Here is a 19,635-nt window from a genome sequence, read left to right as displayed (position 1 = left end):
TTAGAAAATCCTTTGATGTCACTTACCTCCAAAACAAGAACTGTGCAGACCTGACTTCTAATTCTGCAAAACATTTTGGAACAAAATGAACAGTCCCTCTCTGAAGCGACACTCTCAATGCCCTTAGTTTATTTTGACACAGCTAAGGACTGCAGCACTGGGCCCTCTTCACATCACCAGAACAGTTCATTTAACTGAAAATTTAATGAGCCCACAAATGAGTACTATAAGTAAGAACATCTACTGCTTATACTAAAAGAATAGGAGTATCAAGTGTTAGCTGTGGCAAATTCTTTAACCTCATAAATGGATGAGCCACCAAAAGGGAACATTAACCTAAAGTCTTCTGATATTTATAAATAGAAATGTAGGTCCAAACTGTGCACACTTGTAAGTTTTCAAATGAATCCTTTAAGAATCAATGGAAATACTTTATATTTACTTCATACTGTAATAATACTTTATAATTTATAATACTTTAGATTTGCAACATGATATTTATACTTACAGCAGGTATTTGGACGATACTTTTTGCCAGCTTCAGTGGTAACTGTTTGTTTTAAGTAAAAAGGTTCAGTTATAGCCCACTGGCTGTAGGACTTTATTAGATGACCATGCATTAACAAGGAAAAAGCATTTTATGCATTTACAGGATTTTATTTCTGATGTGATCTCTATAAAAAATGTACAATGAATCTATTCCTTATCCTTCAGAGTAAGTTTACATTAAAAAGTCTAAAATGGTAGTAATGCATATGCTGTGCAAATGTGATGCAGTGAAAGTATGAAATGTCAGTATGCTATTTAAACTGCCATTTTAATTTAAATCTATTTGGCTTTAAGAAACAGCTTTTGCATTTAGTCCTGTTTCAATAATGGCAGAAGTAATGTATAATACTTCCAGAGGGAAAGAGCTTGCTCTGAGCAGGTAGTCAGAACAAAGTTGTAGCTGGATGAAGGCTTTTTATTAGGCAAATAAACTTTGCTGGCCCATTCATCTAGCTTGGTAAAATCTTCCTGAATGGAAGCCCTAACCTCAGCATATCAACCACTCTCTCCCCTCCAAATTAGTGACCTCCGCAAACTTGCTCAGCCTGCATGCTCTTCCATTACCCCTGTCACTGGTGGAGATGTTAAATGGTATTGACCCCAGTATCTGTGTAACACCACCTGGAACTGGATGCTCATTAGACTTGAACCATTGACTACCATCTCTCCAGCCCCATGGTCCAGCCAGTTATGCATCCACTCTGTAGTCCACCATCTCCTCAGTTTGGGCACTAGACTACTGTAGGACACTGTGTCGAAAGCCTTGCTAAGGTAGAGGAAAACAAAATCCATGCCATGTAAATGCCAGGTTGGGCACCTGCTCCTTCCTCCCAGGCTGTGGTATGAAAAAGAACTGAAAACCCAACATGAGATGTCCCTCCAGTGTGTATTTAGCTATTTAAAATCCAAGGTAATTCTTTATCTATTGAAATTTGCTACATGATTAGCACATGAAAAGTTCCTGAGTTCAGGACAGCAAAGTTATAAATTTTGATTCTTTTTTAAAAAATAGAAGGTGCTGTATGATGTTGTCCACTAGTAAAATGTTTGTAAAACTGTGCCTATATAGCATGCTGCAGTTTTTATTCTCTTCTCCCCTTTGTTTTCACTCTTTATTTCCCTTTTTTCTACAGGCTGCCAATGAAAGAGGTTCTGTTTAGCTATAATGGTGAGTATTACTGTTTTTATGACTTGATTACAGTCACACTTTGAATACGTAACTACAGCTTTAGTGTCCCTTAAAAATTTTGTGTGTGTTTTTGTCTAAAAAATATGATAGGATGCTTCAATCATACAATTTTAGGGTTTGAATAATCAGCTGGCTATGTTTGGTGAATGAATTTCTATTAATAACTACTAATATAGAATAATTCTACTTTTCAGCATCATAGAATAAACTAAAAAATGAATTAATTCTAAGTGGGATGCAATCAAAGAGTAGAAGGAATTAAGTAGTGGTCTGGGATTAAATTGTATAGTAATGTCATTGAAATAAGATGTTTTATTTTATATTTGAGTACATAACTGCATAGTGCCATTAAAATTAATGGTTTGCTAGAGTTAAACAATACTATACAGCAAAATGCACTATACTTGAGTGTAGATACAAAGTAGCATTTAACAGGGGAGCTCAACAAATAGTAGGTGACATATAAAAGGCTGAAATGTTCAATGCCTTTTTTATTTCAGTCTCTACAAAAAGAGGTTAATTGTGACCAAAAGTTTAATTCAGTTAATATTAAAAATTTGAGAGTAGGAGCCTGGAGGGATTAAGAAAAAAAACACCTTAAGAAATACTGAGATAAATTAGATGTATTTGGGGTGGCACAGCCTAACGAAATTTATCCTTCAATGCCTTAACCAAAGCAATTTCCCAAACACTAGTGATTGGCAGGATGAGCAAGTTTTCAGAGAACTGGGGAAAGGCAAACATAATATCATGTCTAACAAAGGAGGAAAGGCAGATCTAAGGAATTACAGAAAAGTCAGCCATAACATCACTTCCAAGAAAGATACTGGAGCAAAGTATTAAATAATCCACTCGTAGGCATCTAGAGAACAGAGAGGAGATAAGAGGACTTGCACAGGGACACGTGAGAAACAAATCCTATCAAGTCAATCTCATTTCCTTCTTTGACAGCATAACAGATATAGGGGATATGACTGATACAACATATCTTCTGACACTGTCCCACATGACATTCATAAGCAAACAGAGCAGATATGGACTAAATGAAATTCACATAAGGTAGATGTGCAGCTGATTGGACAGCTGGATTCAGAACAATCATTTACTGTCAAAATGGGAGAGCATTTCTCACAGACTTCCACAATGCTGACATCTAGTATTTAGTACTATAAAACATTGTTATCCATTACTTGCTCAATAGGATAAATAGTAAATTTATCAGATTTGCAGATAATGCCCAGCTGGGAGACCTTGCCAGCAGTTTGAAAGACAGGATTAGAATTCAAAAAAATTTTGTTAAATTAGAAAAATGGCTTGAAATCAATATGATAAAGTTCTCTGAAGACAAGCACAAGGAAAAATGAAAAGCACAGACAGAAATAGAATGGCAGTAATACTGCAGGAGAGAATCCAAGGATTACAGGGGACAACAAACTGAATCTGAGTTGAAGAGGTAATGCTCTTGCGAAAAAGAAAAATGCTACTGAAGGGAAATGTCGAAAGAAGTGCTTATAATATAATGGAGGTAATTACTCATCTCTATTCCATGTTGGTGGGGAATCAGTTGCAGTATTGTGTTCCATTTTGGACATTTTTAGAAAGAGAGATTGTGGATGTGGAAAACAAATGAAAGATTTTGGAAAGATTTAATGGTTTCAGTTTCCTTACAAAGACAAAAAGAAATAAAGACAGAGCAGAGACACAGCGGTTTCTTCCTCTTTATAATGAGCTGTTATAAGGAGATGTTAGTCAGCTCTCCATCTTCCCTGACAGCAGAAGAAAAAGAAATGGGCCTAAATTTCAGGAAGGGAGATTTAGTTTAAAGATTAAGATAGTTGCAGCTATGTGGGAAGCTAAGTGCTCAAACAGGTTACCTCAGGCTGCTGCAAGGAGAGGCAAGCACCTCACAAGGCAGGTTTGGCTTCCTTGCTGTCGTCTTGCCTCACGGCTATGGAACAAACAGGAGGACTCAAAATTTCTTCAAGCCTTTTTTTCTGTGAAGCTGCAAGTTACATTTATCAGACAGATCAGCCGGTTGCATAAATTATGAAAGCTAATTGACCTAAGTGCATGTTATTTATATTTTACTGATCTGTTTCTTGACTACTCACGTTCATGTGAAAACTCTTCTTTTGCAGCCTTGAATTAAGATCCAGAGCTAAAACTGTAAAGCATTTTGAGGCCTGTTCCTATACTGAGATGGAATCCACAACACAAATGTTATTTAAAACACCATTTAAAAAAAATTGCTTCCAGTATACTAATTGCAAAGCAGTCATAACTGTCAAATATTCTTTCCAGAGATAATCATACGTATTAGAGTAATTAACCCCAGAGAAACACACATGAATGTGGCATATTTATATATCGTTTCTTGAAATGCTTACTGGTTTAAGAGATGCCCAGAGTAACACAGCGTATTTTCTTTAGAAATAATATAAATTTTGAAATTAAATAAAGCTGTATTTTTGTTGCAAAGTGTTTGTTGTGATTCCTTTTTTTTTTTTCTTACATAAATCTAGCTCCGCATATTTCAAATTGTTGAGAATGAATGCCAATGTCCCTGGAAACAGTATGTTCCCACGCTGTTAATCTTGGTGACATTTTGCCATCATACAGACACTTATATTTTGTGAAACACTCACAGAATTATTCACACTGGTATCACCACCTACAGCAATCCGTATGCACCGTGCTTCTTCCCCGCCTTGCAATATTCATAGCCCTTTTGGCCAGCCAGCGTCAATTCCAACCCGTGAGTGCAGACAGAATTGCTAGGTGCTGCTGCTGCCAATGGGGAGGAATCCCCACTTTCCTCTTCATTTTAGGCTGTTAACTTTTTGATGCTGTGCTACCTCCACAGACTGAGTCTTGCCTGTGCCTGGTTCTTAAACAGTTTGCTTTCAAAATACATGGTAAAAGTCTGAGGAAGCTGATTGCCTATGCTAACATGAGTCAGCTTGCTTCTCCCTGATCCCCTGATCCTTTGAATTTGTGAGTCACCCCACATATCTGTACCTGTTCTGGACCTATGCCTCACAGTCCTGCTGACACACTGCTACATGGTAAGGGTGCAGGTTGAGATTACTATTTTAATGAGAAGTGCTGCTGCTTCCATTAAAATTAATGTGATGAACTACTTTATAAAACATCATCATCAATTAAAACATTAAAATTAAAATCAGTTTAAATGTTATACTCTTAAGGGTACTCAGCCTCTTGTACTGCTGGACCTAATGTAATTTCAATCCACTGCAGCCTGCATTTAAACTATTTAACTGTGGAACTGTGAGAAAGGGATAGAAGTTCAACAGTTAGTGAGTCTCCATAAATAGATGATAAACATACATTCTTCCCTTTGTAGAGAAGCACGGACATCCTTTACAGTGTCACAAACAGGTTGATAGACATAAGGTATGCTTTTTTTGAATTAGTATCTTCTCTCAAGAGAAAAATAACAGAAGTTGTGTGTGTAGATACTGTGGACAGCATACCCACTAACTAGATGTCAAAAAAAAAATATTGAGGAAAGCATTTCAGTGAGCTCAAGAGAGAGTTCCTGGGGACAAAAATCAACAGATACAGGTAAATGTGAAAAAAAGTACTGAAAACTTTAAAAAATATAAACATAGATTCATACATATAAACACATCTATATTAAAAATGTTATTAATATTGTACAAAATGTGACAGGTCAGCCCATCCAAGATCTATTAACATTTCTTTTATTCAGTCAAGCATTGAAATGGGCACAAATCTAATTTCTAGAGCCAGTGTGGTCTGTGTGATTCTCAAAAATTTGAATAAATTTTCCTGCCATTTTCTTAAAGTACTTGCTTTGTTCTGAATTTCTTCCAAACCCAACTTTTTTTTTTTCTCCCATGAATTTCATCTTTGTAAAGCCCCAGTCCCATCTGGCATGTCTAGCTGAGAGATTTGTTTGAATGGTATGTTTTAGCTTTAAATAAGTCCAGGTGATAGAATGAAGTCCATAGACTCCAGAACCACATGCAAGGTAAAGAGCTACCAGAATTACAGGAAAGTCAATGGAAGAGTCGCTTTGTTGGCCTCTGCTTTGGTAAGTACTTCACTTGTATATATTTTAAAAAACAGTTTCCCTATCTCTTGAAACAGCTTCTGTTCATAAATGAAAAGTGAGAGTATATTGGCAATTACAGTCTAGGAAGTCTATCCCTAGGTAACTAATGGAAAATGTATTAAGAGAAGAAATCCTTTAAGGAGAGATTATGAAGAGCAAATATTGCCATAAAAAATTGATTGCTTTCAGTAGTACTATAAAAATAATAGACACTGCTTATTCAGTGGTGTAATATATTTAGTCCAAGATCTGATACCTTTACCCTAATTTTATTTGTTGTTTCTCTGGTAAATACAGATTCCTGCCAGTATCCCAATGACTGCTTATACTCAGTGAGGGCTTGTAGACCCCCTTTTTCTCTCATTCCCTCTCACAAGCCAACATGCAGTCTGATACACAGTAATCACTGTACCCTGCACGTTTCTGGTGTTTCTGTTGTTGCTGTACTCAATCACAGAATAACTCAAGCTAGCAAAAAAATGAAAGATGTTGCTTTTTTGAGACCTCCCCTTCTCCTTCATCTCCAGCTAGGTCAGGAACTAATCTGGGATTGGCAAGCTCACTGAAAACAGGACTTCTCTGAAGCTATGTGCAGCCATTCCCTAGCTTATCTCTTCACAAGAGTCTGCAGTGACAGCACAACCTTGGTGGTACGTGGGCCTTGATACTCTGGGATGACCGCCACGGTTTTCATCCCCCATTATGTCTCCTGAGAGGTTTCTACCCACACATCAAACACAATGACTGCTTTTCTCCCATGCTGCAAGCACTCATGAAGGACCATTGAAGAGGACAACTGCAGCTACATGACTACACGCATGATGTGCTGGTTCATGCCCAAACCCCCTTTCTTTCTATGCATTAACTCAGCTGAGCTCAGAGTGGGCTGACCATAGTCTCAGGGAGATTCTGGAGTGTGGCTGGTGGAAGAATGAAATGGCACCTGCTGCCTCAAGGTTGACCAGGGAATGCAGTTGGGGTGGGAAGGAACCGTAATGAATTGCTGTGGCAGGAAGCGTGATAAGGTTAGGAGAGTGTAGCGACCACTTGTGGAACCATATAATGCCTATAAAACTCATCTTCTGCTACCTGTGGTTGTTGCTTCATGCTCACATACTTGTGTATGTCTGTGTCTGTATGCATGAGGAATGGGGTTTCTTCGGCAAGGGTAATTGGGGTCATATTCTCATCCTCTAGCTCTGCTTTTGACCCTAAAGCTGTTCATCTGGGTATCTGAGAAACTTACCCCATTGGCCTCATAACTGAGTTATGTCTGGCTGTAGGTCCCAGAGGCTCTTATAACAAATTGCACTGTGGCAGGACTGTACTTAGATATCTGATGAAATTTGCCATGTAAGTCTCCACTATTCTGAGTTGCACATAACCTGGATTGGCATCATAAAAATTGAGATAGGCAGCCTTGAAATGTTTGAATTCAAAGTGACACCGCTCAATGCTGTAACAACAACCCACAACAGTGAGCTGCCAAGCTGTCACTGAGTAGGATGAAAAGTCTATTTAGGCAATGGTGAAAGCACCCTCGTTTCTGGGCCTGCTCCAAACACATGGAGACTAAAGTGTTAGCAAGAAAGATTACTTTAATGCCCAGGTATTCTCTGAATAAACATGTCCAGGATCTAGTCACTCATTATCCAGGAGCGTGAATCCTATTCTGTAATCAGCATATGGCAGAGGGAAGACAGTGTGGAATAATACTTTTGGGGAAATAGGTTTGTTTTAAAAACTTTTTTCCTTGTTGCAGCCATTCAGCTTTATTAATAATTAAGAGTAATACATATAAAATATTGCAGCCATTGCAAATCAGTGGTGTATTTTGGGCAAGGAGTCACCAGCTAAGTTTCCATTTGAGCTTAAAGCAAGGGATGGCTCATATCATTGCAGAATTTAAATTGAGGGTAAGCAACTACAAAGGCTCTCTGATGCACTGTGACGTGTCTACTGACCGAAATGACTGCAATAGGGGATGGTATCCTGGTTTCTTCCTGCCTTGGATGCTACACTGGCCGTGAGTCACTTCATTTTCCTAGCACAATGTAGTAATACCACAATTCACCCTCAGGCTGGGTGTAAGGCCTGCCCCCAGCCCTGCTCACAGCACCTGCACAAAGGGAAGGCCACTAAGGTCCTCTGACATGATGGGCTCTGCTGTGAGCTCATGAGATGGACTTTGAGCTTCTGGAGTCTTGGGGTTCATTGCTATATTAACCTCTACTATGAATGTGATTAGAAATGAGATTTTAGGGTGTCCAATAAGCTTGTTCAAACAAATCAGAGAGAATTTTGAAAGAATGTCTGTGGAATAATCCTGCTTGATCTTTAAAGAGATTCTTGTTCATTTCTACTGTTTCTTGTTTTGTTACTCCACAGAGTGTTCAATGACATTAATAATACTTGAATTTCTGCCAGATTTGTGGTGTATTTTTAAACTCAGGCATAGACGCCAGGGAGTGCTGAAACAGGTACAAGCCAGATATTTTTGTACTTAACTATGTAAGACTAGAACCAAGAGTGGCACCATAGTTCAAAAGCTTAACAGAACTGTTATATTTGGAACAAGTTAATCGTCAATAGAGATAAAAGATCACATTTAACTACTCTTAAATACTTATGGGTAAGTTAACACGTGCTTTCACACAGTAGTGAGAGCTACTTTTGCTCACAAAGGAAACTACTGAAATCAAAATATTTGCTGAACCACAACAAAATAGAGTCATGTTTTTGTTAAGGGTTAAACATAAGCCAGCAACAACAAATGGGAAAATTGGATTTTATCAAGTTTCAGCACAATTTCTTGTGTCACAAAACAAACCTGTTCAGAAGCACTAATTCCATTTTTGCATGCCCTTAAAAGACAGCTCATTCCTGTGCAAACTAGCACACTTCACTTCCAAGCAAATCCTTCGCCTCTGGTTTAGTTGTCAGCAAATCATAAAAGTTGAAGATTAAAAAAGCAAACAAAACCGACTATGACTTAAAACATGAATATGGCCATCCACTTAACCTGACTGGCTGATAACATTTATCACATATGGTAGCTTGTTTTCTTCATTTTGCTTTACCAGAGCAAGGATATAACTTTGTAAAATTATTTCCAAAGATCTGCAATAAGAAACAGCATTTACATTTTGCAAATGTCAATGCAATTCAAGAGTCATTTTATCGAAACTGATGGAGTCACACAAGCATAAGGAAAAGCAGACGTTCATCTCTAGTGAGCAGTTCACTTAAGACATGAACGTGTCTTTTCTCACTTTCCTCACATTACATTTGATGCATTGTAGCAGACAGTGACAGACACATTTTTGTCTTAAAAACAAAACCAAATCAAAAAACACAGAAAAAACGTGAAGGCTCAGATTTATATCCTAATATGTGATGTACAGTGATTGCATGTTGCTGACCTTGCCCTTTCTATTCACTTCCGTAAAGAAGTTTGCCTGCAAAAGAACAAAATAAAGCATGTGATCTGATGCAATTTTCCTTCATCCTCAGTCCCTTAGCTGTGGTGAGGAGTGTGTGGGAGGAGGTCCAATAAAAGCACTGCTGGCAAGAAATTGTATTAAAGACCTGAAAGTTTGGATTACTGGCCCTTCTATATAAACACACACACACACACGCACATGCACACAGGCACATGATTCCCCTTAATGTGCCTGCCACTCATGGCAGTGCACCCAAACCATCTGTGCTGCCAGCTGTGCTTTCAAAAGTAACTGGTCTTTGATTCAATGACCTTCTGAAGCACTGAACAGTCCAGTGAAAATCACAAAGGGAACGAGTCCCTTCATTCCTTTGAAAACTGCCTGCCATTAATTACTTCAGGTTCCTTTCATTTACTGCAAAATGGGGAAAGAAGAATGACCATTTTTTTTTCTCTTTTTTTCAGCTGTGAAGACTTAAATTGTTTTGTAATGATTCGTATTTCGAACTATGTTTTTTTTTTCTGCAATTTAGCCTTACATACTACCTCTACTAGTAATTTTAAAATTCTTTGCTGCTTTTTTCTGAATCTTTTAAAGTTTTGGCAACACTACCATGCATGCTTCTTTAGGTCTGCTGTCCAAAAACTGGAGACCGCAAATCAAATAGTAAAAGCTATTAGACATGTCTCTTGGTAGCTGCTCTGTTTTTCTTTATGGTTTTATTAATATAGCTAACCTTGCTCTCTATTTTTTAAATAGGAATGAGCACTGATCGATCAGTGGTATTTATTACTCTGTTGACAGAGATTTCCAAGTTTTTATTGAATGAAGCTTAAAAGAATATCTTTGAGTAATTGTTTATACTGAATATCACCTGATTTTCTTTTTAATTCACCCACAGTGAAAGAGTGCAAAATTAAATATATAAAGCTAAGTTAGATCACTCCTGCTGTAAGACTGGGAGAATATCTGTTTTAGGCAACAAAGCTTTTGGAGGTCCTGCTTTGAACTCTTAGACAGCTGCAAGTTGTAAGGCACCAGTTTGCTAGGGATATGATTTGATTAAATAATACTTTTCTCAAAAAGTTGTGATAATCCTGTCTGTTCATAAATAATTTCTGTGAAGCAAGTTGCTGGCAAACCCCATCTAAACCATGGTAGAAGCATGTTACATTTTTAACTCTCTATATGCAGCAATATTATTGGGCAGTGCAAACAAGATTGAAAGCAGGGATGCAGAATATATTTGCAGAATCACAGAATAGTTGGGGTTGGAAGGGACCTCTGGAGATCATCTGGTCCAAACCCGCTGCTCAAGCAGGGTCACCTAGACCAGGCTGCCCAGGACTGTTTACTGTAGTGAAACACAGCGGTCTATAGCCCTGAGTATCAAAAAGGAAAATGTGAAGCAAATGCAACCTAAATATGATGTAGTTTCAAATCATATGGAGAATATATATAGATTACAGGCAACTGAAACCAGGAGGAAGGAGAGCTTTCTTTGAGAGCACGTGCTTATCTCGCATATTATTTTGATTTTAGAAGTTAAAAATACAGAACTAAAATATTGGATCATATATCTTCTGCATAAGAAACTCAGCTTTACTACAGACTTTCTCACTTGGAAAAGAATACACCCAACATCTCAGAATGATTGATACATAGCGGTGGCTCCATTTCCAGTATCTTTTTATCTTGGGCAAATAAAATAGTTTACAACATGTCTGACTAATGATTAACGCATACAGATTCTTCACTTTATAGAAAACTGTAGTCTGCAAGTTTCTGTCCAGGTTTCTTTCTGAACAGTAACTGAAGGGATTACACACACAATAAATGGTCATTTACCTATAAAGTGAAGCATAGGAAGCCTTAAAGAGGCTGCTAGAGACAGAAGAATGTGGCTCAAAAGCCAGATCTTGCTTTTATATTGCATTGCAAGTGAAGTTTGGATGGAAAAGCAACTTGACTCTAGAAGGAGTTTCTCACGAGGACTTTACTCAGCTGAAGACCACCATTCTGTAAAGCGGAGCAGACTGAAAAGGAGCTTGTACCAGGGCAAGTACTGCAAGACACGAGGCTGTTGTGTGGGAAGAGATGATGGCTGCAGCTTTAACATCACTTCCAGAGGAGCTATCTGCTACTGCGACCAGTTCTGTACCACAGGTCCTCCTGGCCCTGTGGACTGCTGTGCTGATTACTGGGATGTCTGTGACAACTCTGTTGAGCCCACTGAGTCAGATGAGCCTTGGCTGCCTCCAACATCAGGTACACAGAGAGAGTGTGATTAATTGGCATTAGCACATCACAATAAAAAATGTACTTGAAACAAAAGCTGCTGATTAATTTTTAGTGTATTAATTTTTAGTGTATTTAAGCTAAAATGTGACTAAAGACACAGTGGACAAACACCAACTTTGGTATGAAACAGGAGTAAGAATTTTGCTTGCTATTATTTCTTTGTCTCTAGGGACATATTTTTTTAGGGTTAGCTAGATAATATCTCTTTTGGAAAGAGCCCCTAGTTTACCCAAATAAGATAACCTCATTGGATCATTAGTGTAATTTCATCAATTTCAATAGAGCATCACAGATTAACGTGAGATTAACATCAAGTCCCAAATTTTAGTATTCATTAGTAAAAACAGACCATCAAGGAGATTGAGACTTATCCTAAATGATAATAGTCTGAGGTATCCTGCAGTAGTTTAGACCCAGCATAGATTCTGTGGGACATCATTTTTATTGCAGCAGCTCAGGTGCAGGAGTAGCTGAAGGAATGTGATTAGAACAGGGATTTCTGTCTCATACTGTCTTTTTTTAGTTTTTCACTAGTCAGTTTGTAGCGGAACTTCCTCCAGGATTGCTCTAATCTCAGTCTATTTTTTTAGAACTAGAGACTGCAAAAAATGACCTACAAGCAGCAGGTTCTCGCTTGGTTCCCCATAGCCAAATCTCTGCTGGTGATAAAGATTAGAATGGGGGATTTTAACACTAATGTAACTCCTTACTATTAGTAGTCCAAACCTGACTGAAAAAGAAGAGAATGTATGAAACTTTTAAAGCCTAAAATCAACACAAATATCGCCATGACTTTTTAAAATTAACTGTTTCTTTTCAATAACTTTGATGATCATATTTCAGCACTCAAATCATAAGCTCTTCAGAAGACTGTGTTCTTAAGCTAGGCGTAGAGCCAAAACCTAATAAGTGATCATAACAGGGAGTGACAAAAATGCTAAATGCTGTAAAGCAAATTTGGTTTTCCAAAGTGTTTTTAATCATCTAAAAGAATGTGCTATGATTATGTAAATAAAGACATTTATTTCATATTTATTTGGATTGCACGGTTGCTTATTAACTTCCAAAAGATCCTGGGGTTGTTGTAGTAAGCTCTGCATAAACATATGTAGCAGCATTTCTGCTCCTGAGCTGACAGCCTAACGTTCTAGTTTTGCAAGCTGTTTTAATGAAGCAAATCAGTACAAAACCTGCAGCAGTCTGTCATGTGGATCCTGTGGTAGGTCTACCTCCGAAAAGTAAAAACATAATGGAAAGTTTAGACAAAGGATTAAGTGAGGGGGAATATTTTTACTGTCTTCCTTAATCCAAAATTTGCATATGTGTTCACTGTTCTATAGCTCCTGGGTTGTACATGCCTGGCATAGATGGCTATTACATTTAATCTAATCATGCACCTTTATTTGTCTTTTAAGTGAACTTATACCCTATTTTTTATATCTTGCTTCAAAACAAGTTCCCTTTTTTTTTTTTTTTTTCCCCCTGGTTGTTAAAGTGCTTCGCTGATGGAAAGTTAGCCACTTTTTTATCTGCTTATTGGATATTTTTTATACAAGTAACATATAGGGTAGAGAGAGAATAGTAAAACAGTCAAAATGCATCAGGAAAAAAATGTAACTAAAGGAACTTTCTAGAACTGAAATGCCTGAGGAACAGGGAATGGAGAATGAAATTGGAAGGAAAAAATGGAGGAAAAAAATGGATGTCTGAAGATTAAGCAAACTACGAGGCATTTTTAGAAATGATGTAAGTACATTAGCTAACTTTTAGTAACTGAGACTACACTTCTGTCTTTGGCTAGGAATTATTTAAGCACTAGAAGATTACATATGTCAAATTACTTTTCACTTGGAAGATTTTGATCTTTTGGTTGCCTGTGTTTTTGCTCTCAGTGTTTCCCGAGTTATATTTCTTTAAATAAACCAATAAACTGACATGCTTTACATGGCTTGGTATACAGAGAAATAAAGCAGTGCTTTATTTCTGGATCCCAGTTTATTCACTGGCATGGAGCATGGCAGTAGTAAGCTATGCTGGGATTTCTTTCATAGGTGTGCACTGTTTTGAGGTCACTCCTGAGTTAGCTATGTGCAACTGGTTTGACATTGTCTTTATAAAGCCAATATACAATATGTTTCAACATCTTTCCTGTGTAGTTTCAAAAGAAATGGTGCACATTCCAGTTTCAGCTTTCTTAGATACTGAATAAGAGTTCTAGACTTTTTTGTTTGTTTGGTTTTTGTTATTAAAGAACCCTTAAAGTTTTATTTATTGACTATGTTTATTATTTATCTTTTTATTTCAATTACTTTGATGGTACAAAAAGGATTGTGTATCCTGTCAGAGTCAACTCACTGGATCTTACCCTGGTGGAGGTATAAAGATGAACAGGAATATAGAGCTGGGATGGAAGTCCTCATTTATTAAATCCACTCCCTTTCTATCACAACCTCCATGTGATATAATCCCATTAATGAAGTCATCAGGCTCTATCTTGAAATGAATTAATTTCCTATTTACCCCATGACTCTGGCTAGAAGGCTTTTCAGAGTCCTGCTGCCCTGATGGTTTGAATCCTCCTTGTGATTCCCAACTTATTCCTATTTATTTACACCTACTCTTATGCCACAAGTCTCTATTAGCTTAGATATGTCTACTCTCTTTCTGACACTGATATTTTAGGTACATTTATAGGTTGTACTCTTAAGCCCTCCTAAGTCTTAATTTGGCTAGGCTAAAAAAGCTGTTCTTCTAGTCTTCAATTCCCTGTGTGTGCATTATTAGAAAACTTTTCCTGTACTTGTTCAAGTTTGTATTTTTTCTTGGAAATGGGTGGTGAGAGCTGCCAGCAGCGCTCCAGATGGGGCCTCATCCTGTCGCTCATACAGTGCATTAATACTTCCTTCCCTTCATATATTTGAAACATCTTGCTGGAAACCTCCTTCCAGTAACTGTCTGATTCTCATTTTGTGGCAGACTATGAAAAAATGTGAGACTTGAGCAATTTGCTTTGGATGTACTTTGAAAAAATGTCTCCATAGAAGAAACTGAATTTGAGCAATCAGTTTGGACCTCAGTTTGAGTGGGATACGGCTCACCTACCTCTGAGCTAGTTGGCATAGTCTCCTGTATAACTAACAGAGAGAAATAGGCCCTTATAATTAATTCATGAATTCTACTCTACTTTAGCATGAAATTAATTATCGCCTAGAAGCACATATTTCTCTCATGTTAATAATGGAGATCTAGATAGCTAAGACATAAATGTCTGTATCTGGTCAGAGGCACTCCACCCCTTGTCATGAGAGAGGGACTGCCTTCCTCACAGTTGTCCGAGAAAAGGCATGATATAATGGTAATATAAGTTGACACTATAGTCATATGAAATATGGTTAAAGCTACCTGAAAATGGAGGAGAAGGAAAACCTGGGGGTTCCTTGCTCCAAACCCTTTCAATGGGTGAAGAAACATGATCTCTACCTGTAGGCTTGCCAAAATCTGAAGGAAAAATAATATATTACAAAACATTTGAAATAGTTTTTAAAATACAGTAACTGAAAAAAACTTGTTAAAGATTCTATTTTAATTATGTATTATATAATAATTTTATTATTAGAAATTTATTATTTTGAAATTACTAGAAAATAATTTTAGTTGAAGAATTGTTTGCTATTTACATGTAAGATAAGCATTTTTTAGTGTGTGCTTTGAATCTGTTGCTGATTTTATTTACTGTGAATAATAATGTACCTAGGAAAAAATTAAAATTCATCAGACTGTCTTCATTATTTGGAAGAAACTGGAAATAGATATTGCCATCTTTCATCAAAATAATTTATGTATATTGCATTCAACCAATTAATTCAATAATAGCAAGAGTTTTGAGTTAGTTCACTTCAAAATGATTATGTTTTTCACGCATCTATATGTTATGTTGGCAGGTTGTTATAAAGATGGCCAATACTATGGAGAAGGAACAACAATTAAAGACAACTGCAATTCCTGGTAATGTTTCAGAGAACAGCAAATTGAATTTCATTTAGCATACATCGTGAAACAAGAATTAAAGTAGCAAATGTCCTTAAATTCGTATTAAACGTGCAATCAACTCAAAATGGTTGGAAGACTTGTCCTGTGTTAAGGTATCATAGACTAAAGCCCCCTAAAAACGATGGCAAGAGATCATCAGCCCTCCTTGGCAGGACCCCAGCGTCTGAAGGCTGCAGGGTTCCTGTGTGCCTGGTGACCACAGCTTTCCCTGGCTCTCCCGGGCCTCCAGCTGCCGGCTCTGAAGCCATTCCGCATTGCTCCGGCTGCAGCCAAACGGAGCCGGGACCCACAGCCGCCTTCGTCTCAGCCCAGGATCTGTGGGGCAAGGTGTCTACGGGCACGTAGTTCCTTTCTGGTTACCCAAAATGAAACTTTCTCAAAGCATCTAATTTACAGTAAATTTCTTTTTCTCCCTGATTTGGTTTAACCAGGATAGAAACAAAATTTTGCTATACCACATTTCCTGCAAGAAGTAAACCTTCCCACCTCGTTCCAATTAGGATTCATTAAATAGTGAAGTAGCACTGAGTAAGACTGTGTTTTCATTAATACTATGACATTTGTATTGTTTATGCTTTCCTCCCCACTTTCCTTCTGTTGTTAGAGAGCACAGTTTTCCTTCGACAATTTTGCTCAGAGATATTCTTGCCCTTTCAGCAAATGCTTCCAAAGTCTGTGGAAGTGTTCAAACGATGTATGTCTTGTTCGCCCAGACTTAATTCACCACATCAATACTGGAGATTATGGGTGAGAACCCTTTTATTTTAAGGTTTTATTGTAAACCACTGTATTGCTCATAATACGCATATGCAAATTATAAGTTATGGTGTACTCCCCTCCCCAAAGACAAGAAAAAGAGATTTTCGTATTTAAAAGCAAACATACTTCTATGAAATCCCTTTTTAAATCTCTGGCAGATTACAGAGATTTAAATGGAAAGATACTGAAAGTCTCATGCTGCTAACAGTTGACAGTTGACATCTATCTAAAGACATCTAGTTGACATCTATCTAAAATATTTTCCAAATTTAGTATAATTTTTTACTCTTAAAATTCTATTTAGATAATCTTCCCTCATTCCTTTTTTTCACTCAGGATAGATATTTAAAGTAATTTTTCTCTATACCCAGCTGCATTATTCTACATACCAGGACTCTAGGTAGCATTGCAGGAGAGGATGGCCCAAACAGGGACCAAGATATCAGAATTTTGTGAGGTTTAGTGCTTTTCTTGCTACGAGTTCTTGTTCCCTCCAAGTAGTGCAGAGGTGTTAGGGAAATGCTCAGTATCAGAGCAGTATCTCAGGAGCCTGCTGGCTGTTTACAGAGATTCAGGGATTTCCTCCCTACTAGCTGAGGCACTAAATTCACCCATGACACCTGTGTAAGTAAATTTCAGATTGTGACTCAGTACTGGTACATTTTGTACTCCATGGGAGTGATTCAAACCGACTGAGCTAGGACAGAAAATTGTTAGTCACCTGGATACCTTCACCTCTCTAATGTGAGCAGTATCTCTAACACGGGTTTTGTTTCTTTTTTTTACATCTATGAGGAAGATGGAAAGCTGACAACTACAGCCAGCTCTGGGGAATGACACTGGAAGAAGGTTTCAAAAAACGCCTGGGCACACTCCCTCCATCTCATTCTTTACTGAATATGAAAGAAACTCCAGTGAGTGTCATGTGCAATTGTTCAATTTTGTTAATAACTTTATGACGGGGAAAAATAGATGTGGAAAATTATAAGCACACAGTTCAGGGATTTAACACTAACTGCTTCCATGTTGCATATGAAACTTCCAGAATAGTTCTCCTAGCCATAGACAGTGTGGTCATTCTGACAGAAATCAAACTAGGAGGAGCAAAAGGAAATGTTATCCACTGGGAAGCAGTGCACCAATATTCACTTGACCAGTGCTGCCTTGTAGACCACTGATGTGTAGAAATCATTGCTTCTTCTCCATATGCTAATCTATTCCAATTGCACACATGACTGCAAAAAAGTTCTGGACGTATTTCTTTAAGGATAATGGCTGAGACTAAACAGGATTCTCGGAAAGAAGTCATGGAGGTCCATAGAATAAAGCAATGTAAAGATGCAGAACGAGGTTGGCATTTTGGCCAAATGAAAGGAAAAGTGATGGGAAGCATGGGAAAATGAGATGATTTTCTACCACCAGCTGTCTAAACCTCTTGGCCACGGCCACTTTCTTGGCAGTTAAATTAAATTTCTGATCACATATTTATGCTCAAATTAGGTCTGCAGCAAAGCAAATATACTGTAAATTAGGTAGGTTAAGAAATAAAGGAAGAAATGCATGGTTACTTAGTCTGAAATAGATTCTCCAGTGTTTTGAATCAGCTAGCTTCTTTCTTGGAAGGCTCACAATTATGGAAATCATAGTCTGAAAAAAGCAACTACCCCAGCAATGAGAATGAAATTAGAAAAATTGCAAGGATAAATAGATAGATCCAAGGATGGCCAATAACATTGAACATGCTCCTTTTTGATCTTTGGCTTCTACATAGCTCAGGCTAGTGATTCTATTTGAAGACAATTGCTGCTGTTCATTGTATATGCCTATACATATAGATATAAGAATATGGCAGAAGGGTCTCCAAATTACGGAAGGCCTTATGGGTACCGCAGGGCAGAGTTATCACTTGAAGGGGAATTTGGGAGAGAGGGGAGGACCAACAATTTTAAGTGTCTTGACCCTTTTGCTTGATGCAGACTGGTTCTTTGTCCCACACAAATTCTGCTTGCCCCAGTGTGGTGAGGCATTGGGTTGTGGCCCAGGAAGATTGCCTGGCATGCTCCAAATTACACTATTAAAGATTGTCAGAGCCATAAATAACAGAAATTAAACTCTGGAGTAAAAGACTTTCCTCATGTGCTCTGCTAGACTGCTTTTAACAGCAAAGGAGGAATCCATTTGAACTGAAGATGGCAAGTCAAAATAAGAAAATGATATAAAAGATTTTACTGCAATATTGAGTTGTATCTTCCACAAATTGCCAGTGAACTACAATGAAGATAGTTTAACAGAGGTTGGTTGTTTCTTTTTGCAGGGATGGGGAGGGTTTTTCATTTGTTTGTTTGTTTGTTTTGGCGGGGGAAGGGTTGAGAAATACAGTGTGATCTTCATATAGCAGAAGCAAGAAGTGAGTATAATGTAATTAGCTCACTCAGACATTGACTTCTTCATTATTAGGTATCTAGTTAGCTGAGACAATTTCCACCTAGAATAACAAGAAGGGGAAGGATACAAGAAATTATCTATAATATTTTCTCTCTTCCATTACCCTTTGGGGAGCTGGTCACCCAGTGGTACCATGTTATTGAATCTTTGCTGTTAGGCTTCCTGTGGCTTCCTTGACTGCTGCACTGCTTACATCCTTTGTTCCCCTGATGCGTTTCCCAGGCATAGGTTATCTATTTGTTACCTTTTTACAAAGTCTGTGGGCCACAACTCAACTACCTTTGGCTCTGCCAGAGTCCCCAAAAGCTTCAATGCATTCTTCTCCAGAAATCCAGCTTTGTGCATTTAACCTTCAGGAAGTCCTGAGCATTGCTGAATGCATAAGGTTTGCACAGGATTCTAAGAAATCTTCCTCTCTACTTACAAAACCTAAAAATACACAATAATAATCTCTGTATGACTTTCGCTGCTTCTGGAGAATGCTTTGAGCTTACAGAAAATTGCTCTGAATTTTACAGGAACCCATCTCCTGCCTGTAGTTTCTCTTCAGAAATATTAAATCTTTCTTGCTCTTGGATAGTCTTGATTTAAAAAAATTTGCTCTAAAATTTCCCATAAGGCTCTGAGAATTTCCCTGATCCAGTCCCCTTCTATAGTTTTCCAAGGAACGTCAGATCCTTAGTTTTCTTATTCTGCCTCATGAAATTTCCTACTTGCCAAATTTCAATACTTTACAGAAATATAAGAGAAAACTGGTTTTCTTCACTTCAGCCAATCCAAGTTAGTAAGCGACTCCACTT

The 19,635-nt window shown here is 37.7% G+C and overlaps 1 protein-coding gene across 2 annotated transcripts in view; it reads left to right on the top strand.

Moving 5' to 3' along the window:
• Nucleotides 1-11,087: 11,087 nt before the first annotated feature.
• Nucleotides 11,088-19,635, top strand: part of TINAG (tubulointerstitial nephritis antigen) — a 43,248-nt gene continuing 34,700 nt past the window's right edge. For both annotated transcript variants that reach the window (XM_013953260.2, XM_013953259.2), the window contains exons 1-4: nt 11,088-11,548; nt 15,523-15,586; nt 16,289-16,378; nt 17,190-17,304. In XM_013953260.2, coding sequence (XP_013808714.2) covers nt 11,179-11,548; nt 15,523-15,586; nt 16,289-16,378; nt 17,190-17,304 — 639 coding nt within the window. In that variant the 5' untranslated portion in view covers nt 11,088-11,178. The remainder of the gene's footprint in view (nt 11,549-15,522; nt 15,587-16,288; nt 16,379-17,189; nt 17,305-19,635) is intronic.

This window comes from Apteryx mantelli, chromosome 3 (genome assembly GCF_036417845.1).
Source record: "Apteryx mantelli isolate bAptMan1 chromosome 3, bAptMan1.hap1, whole genome shotgun sequence".
In the NCBI taxonomy this organism is placed as follows: domain Eukaryota; kingdom Metazoa; phylum Chordata; class Aves; order Apterygiformes; family Apterygidae; genus Apteryx; species Apteryx mantelli.
This window is presented reverse-complemented; position numbering and strand designations above follow the sequence as displayed.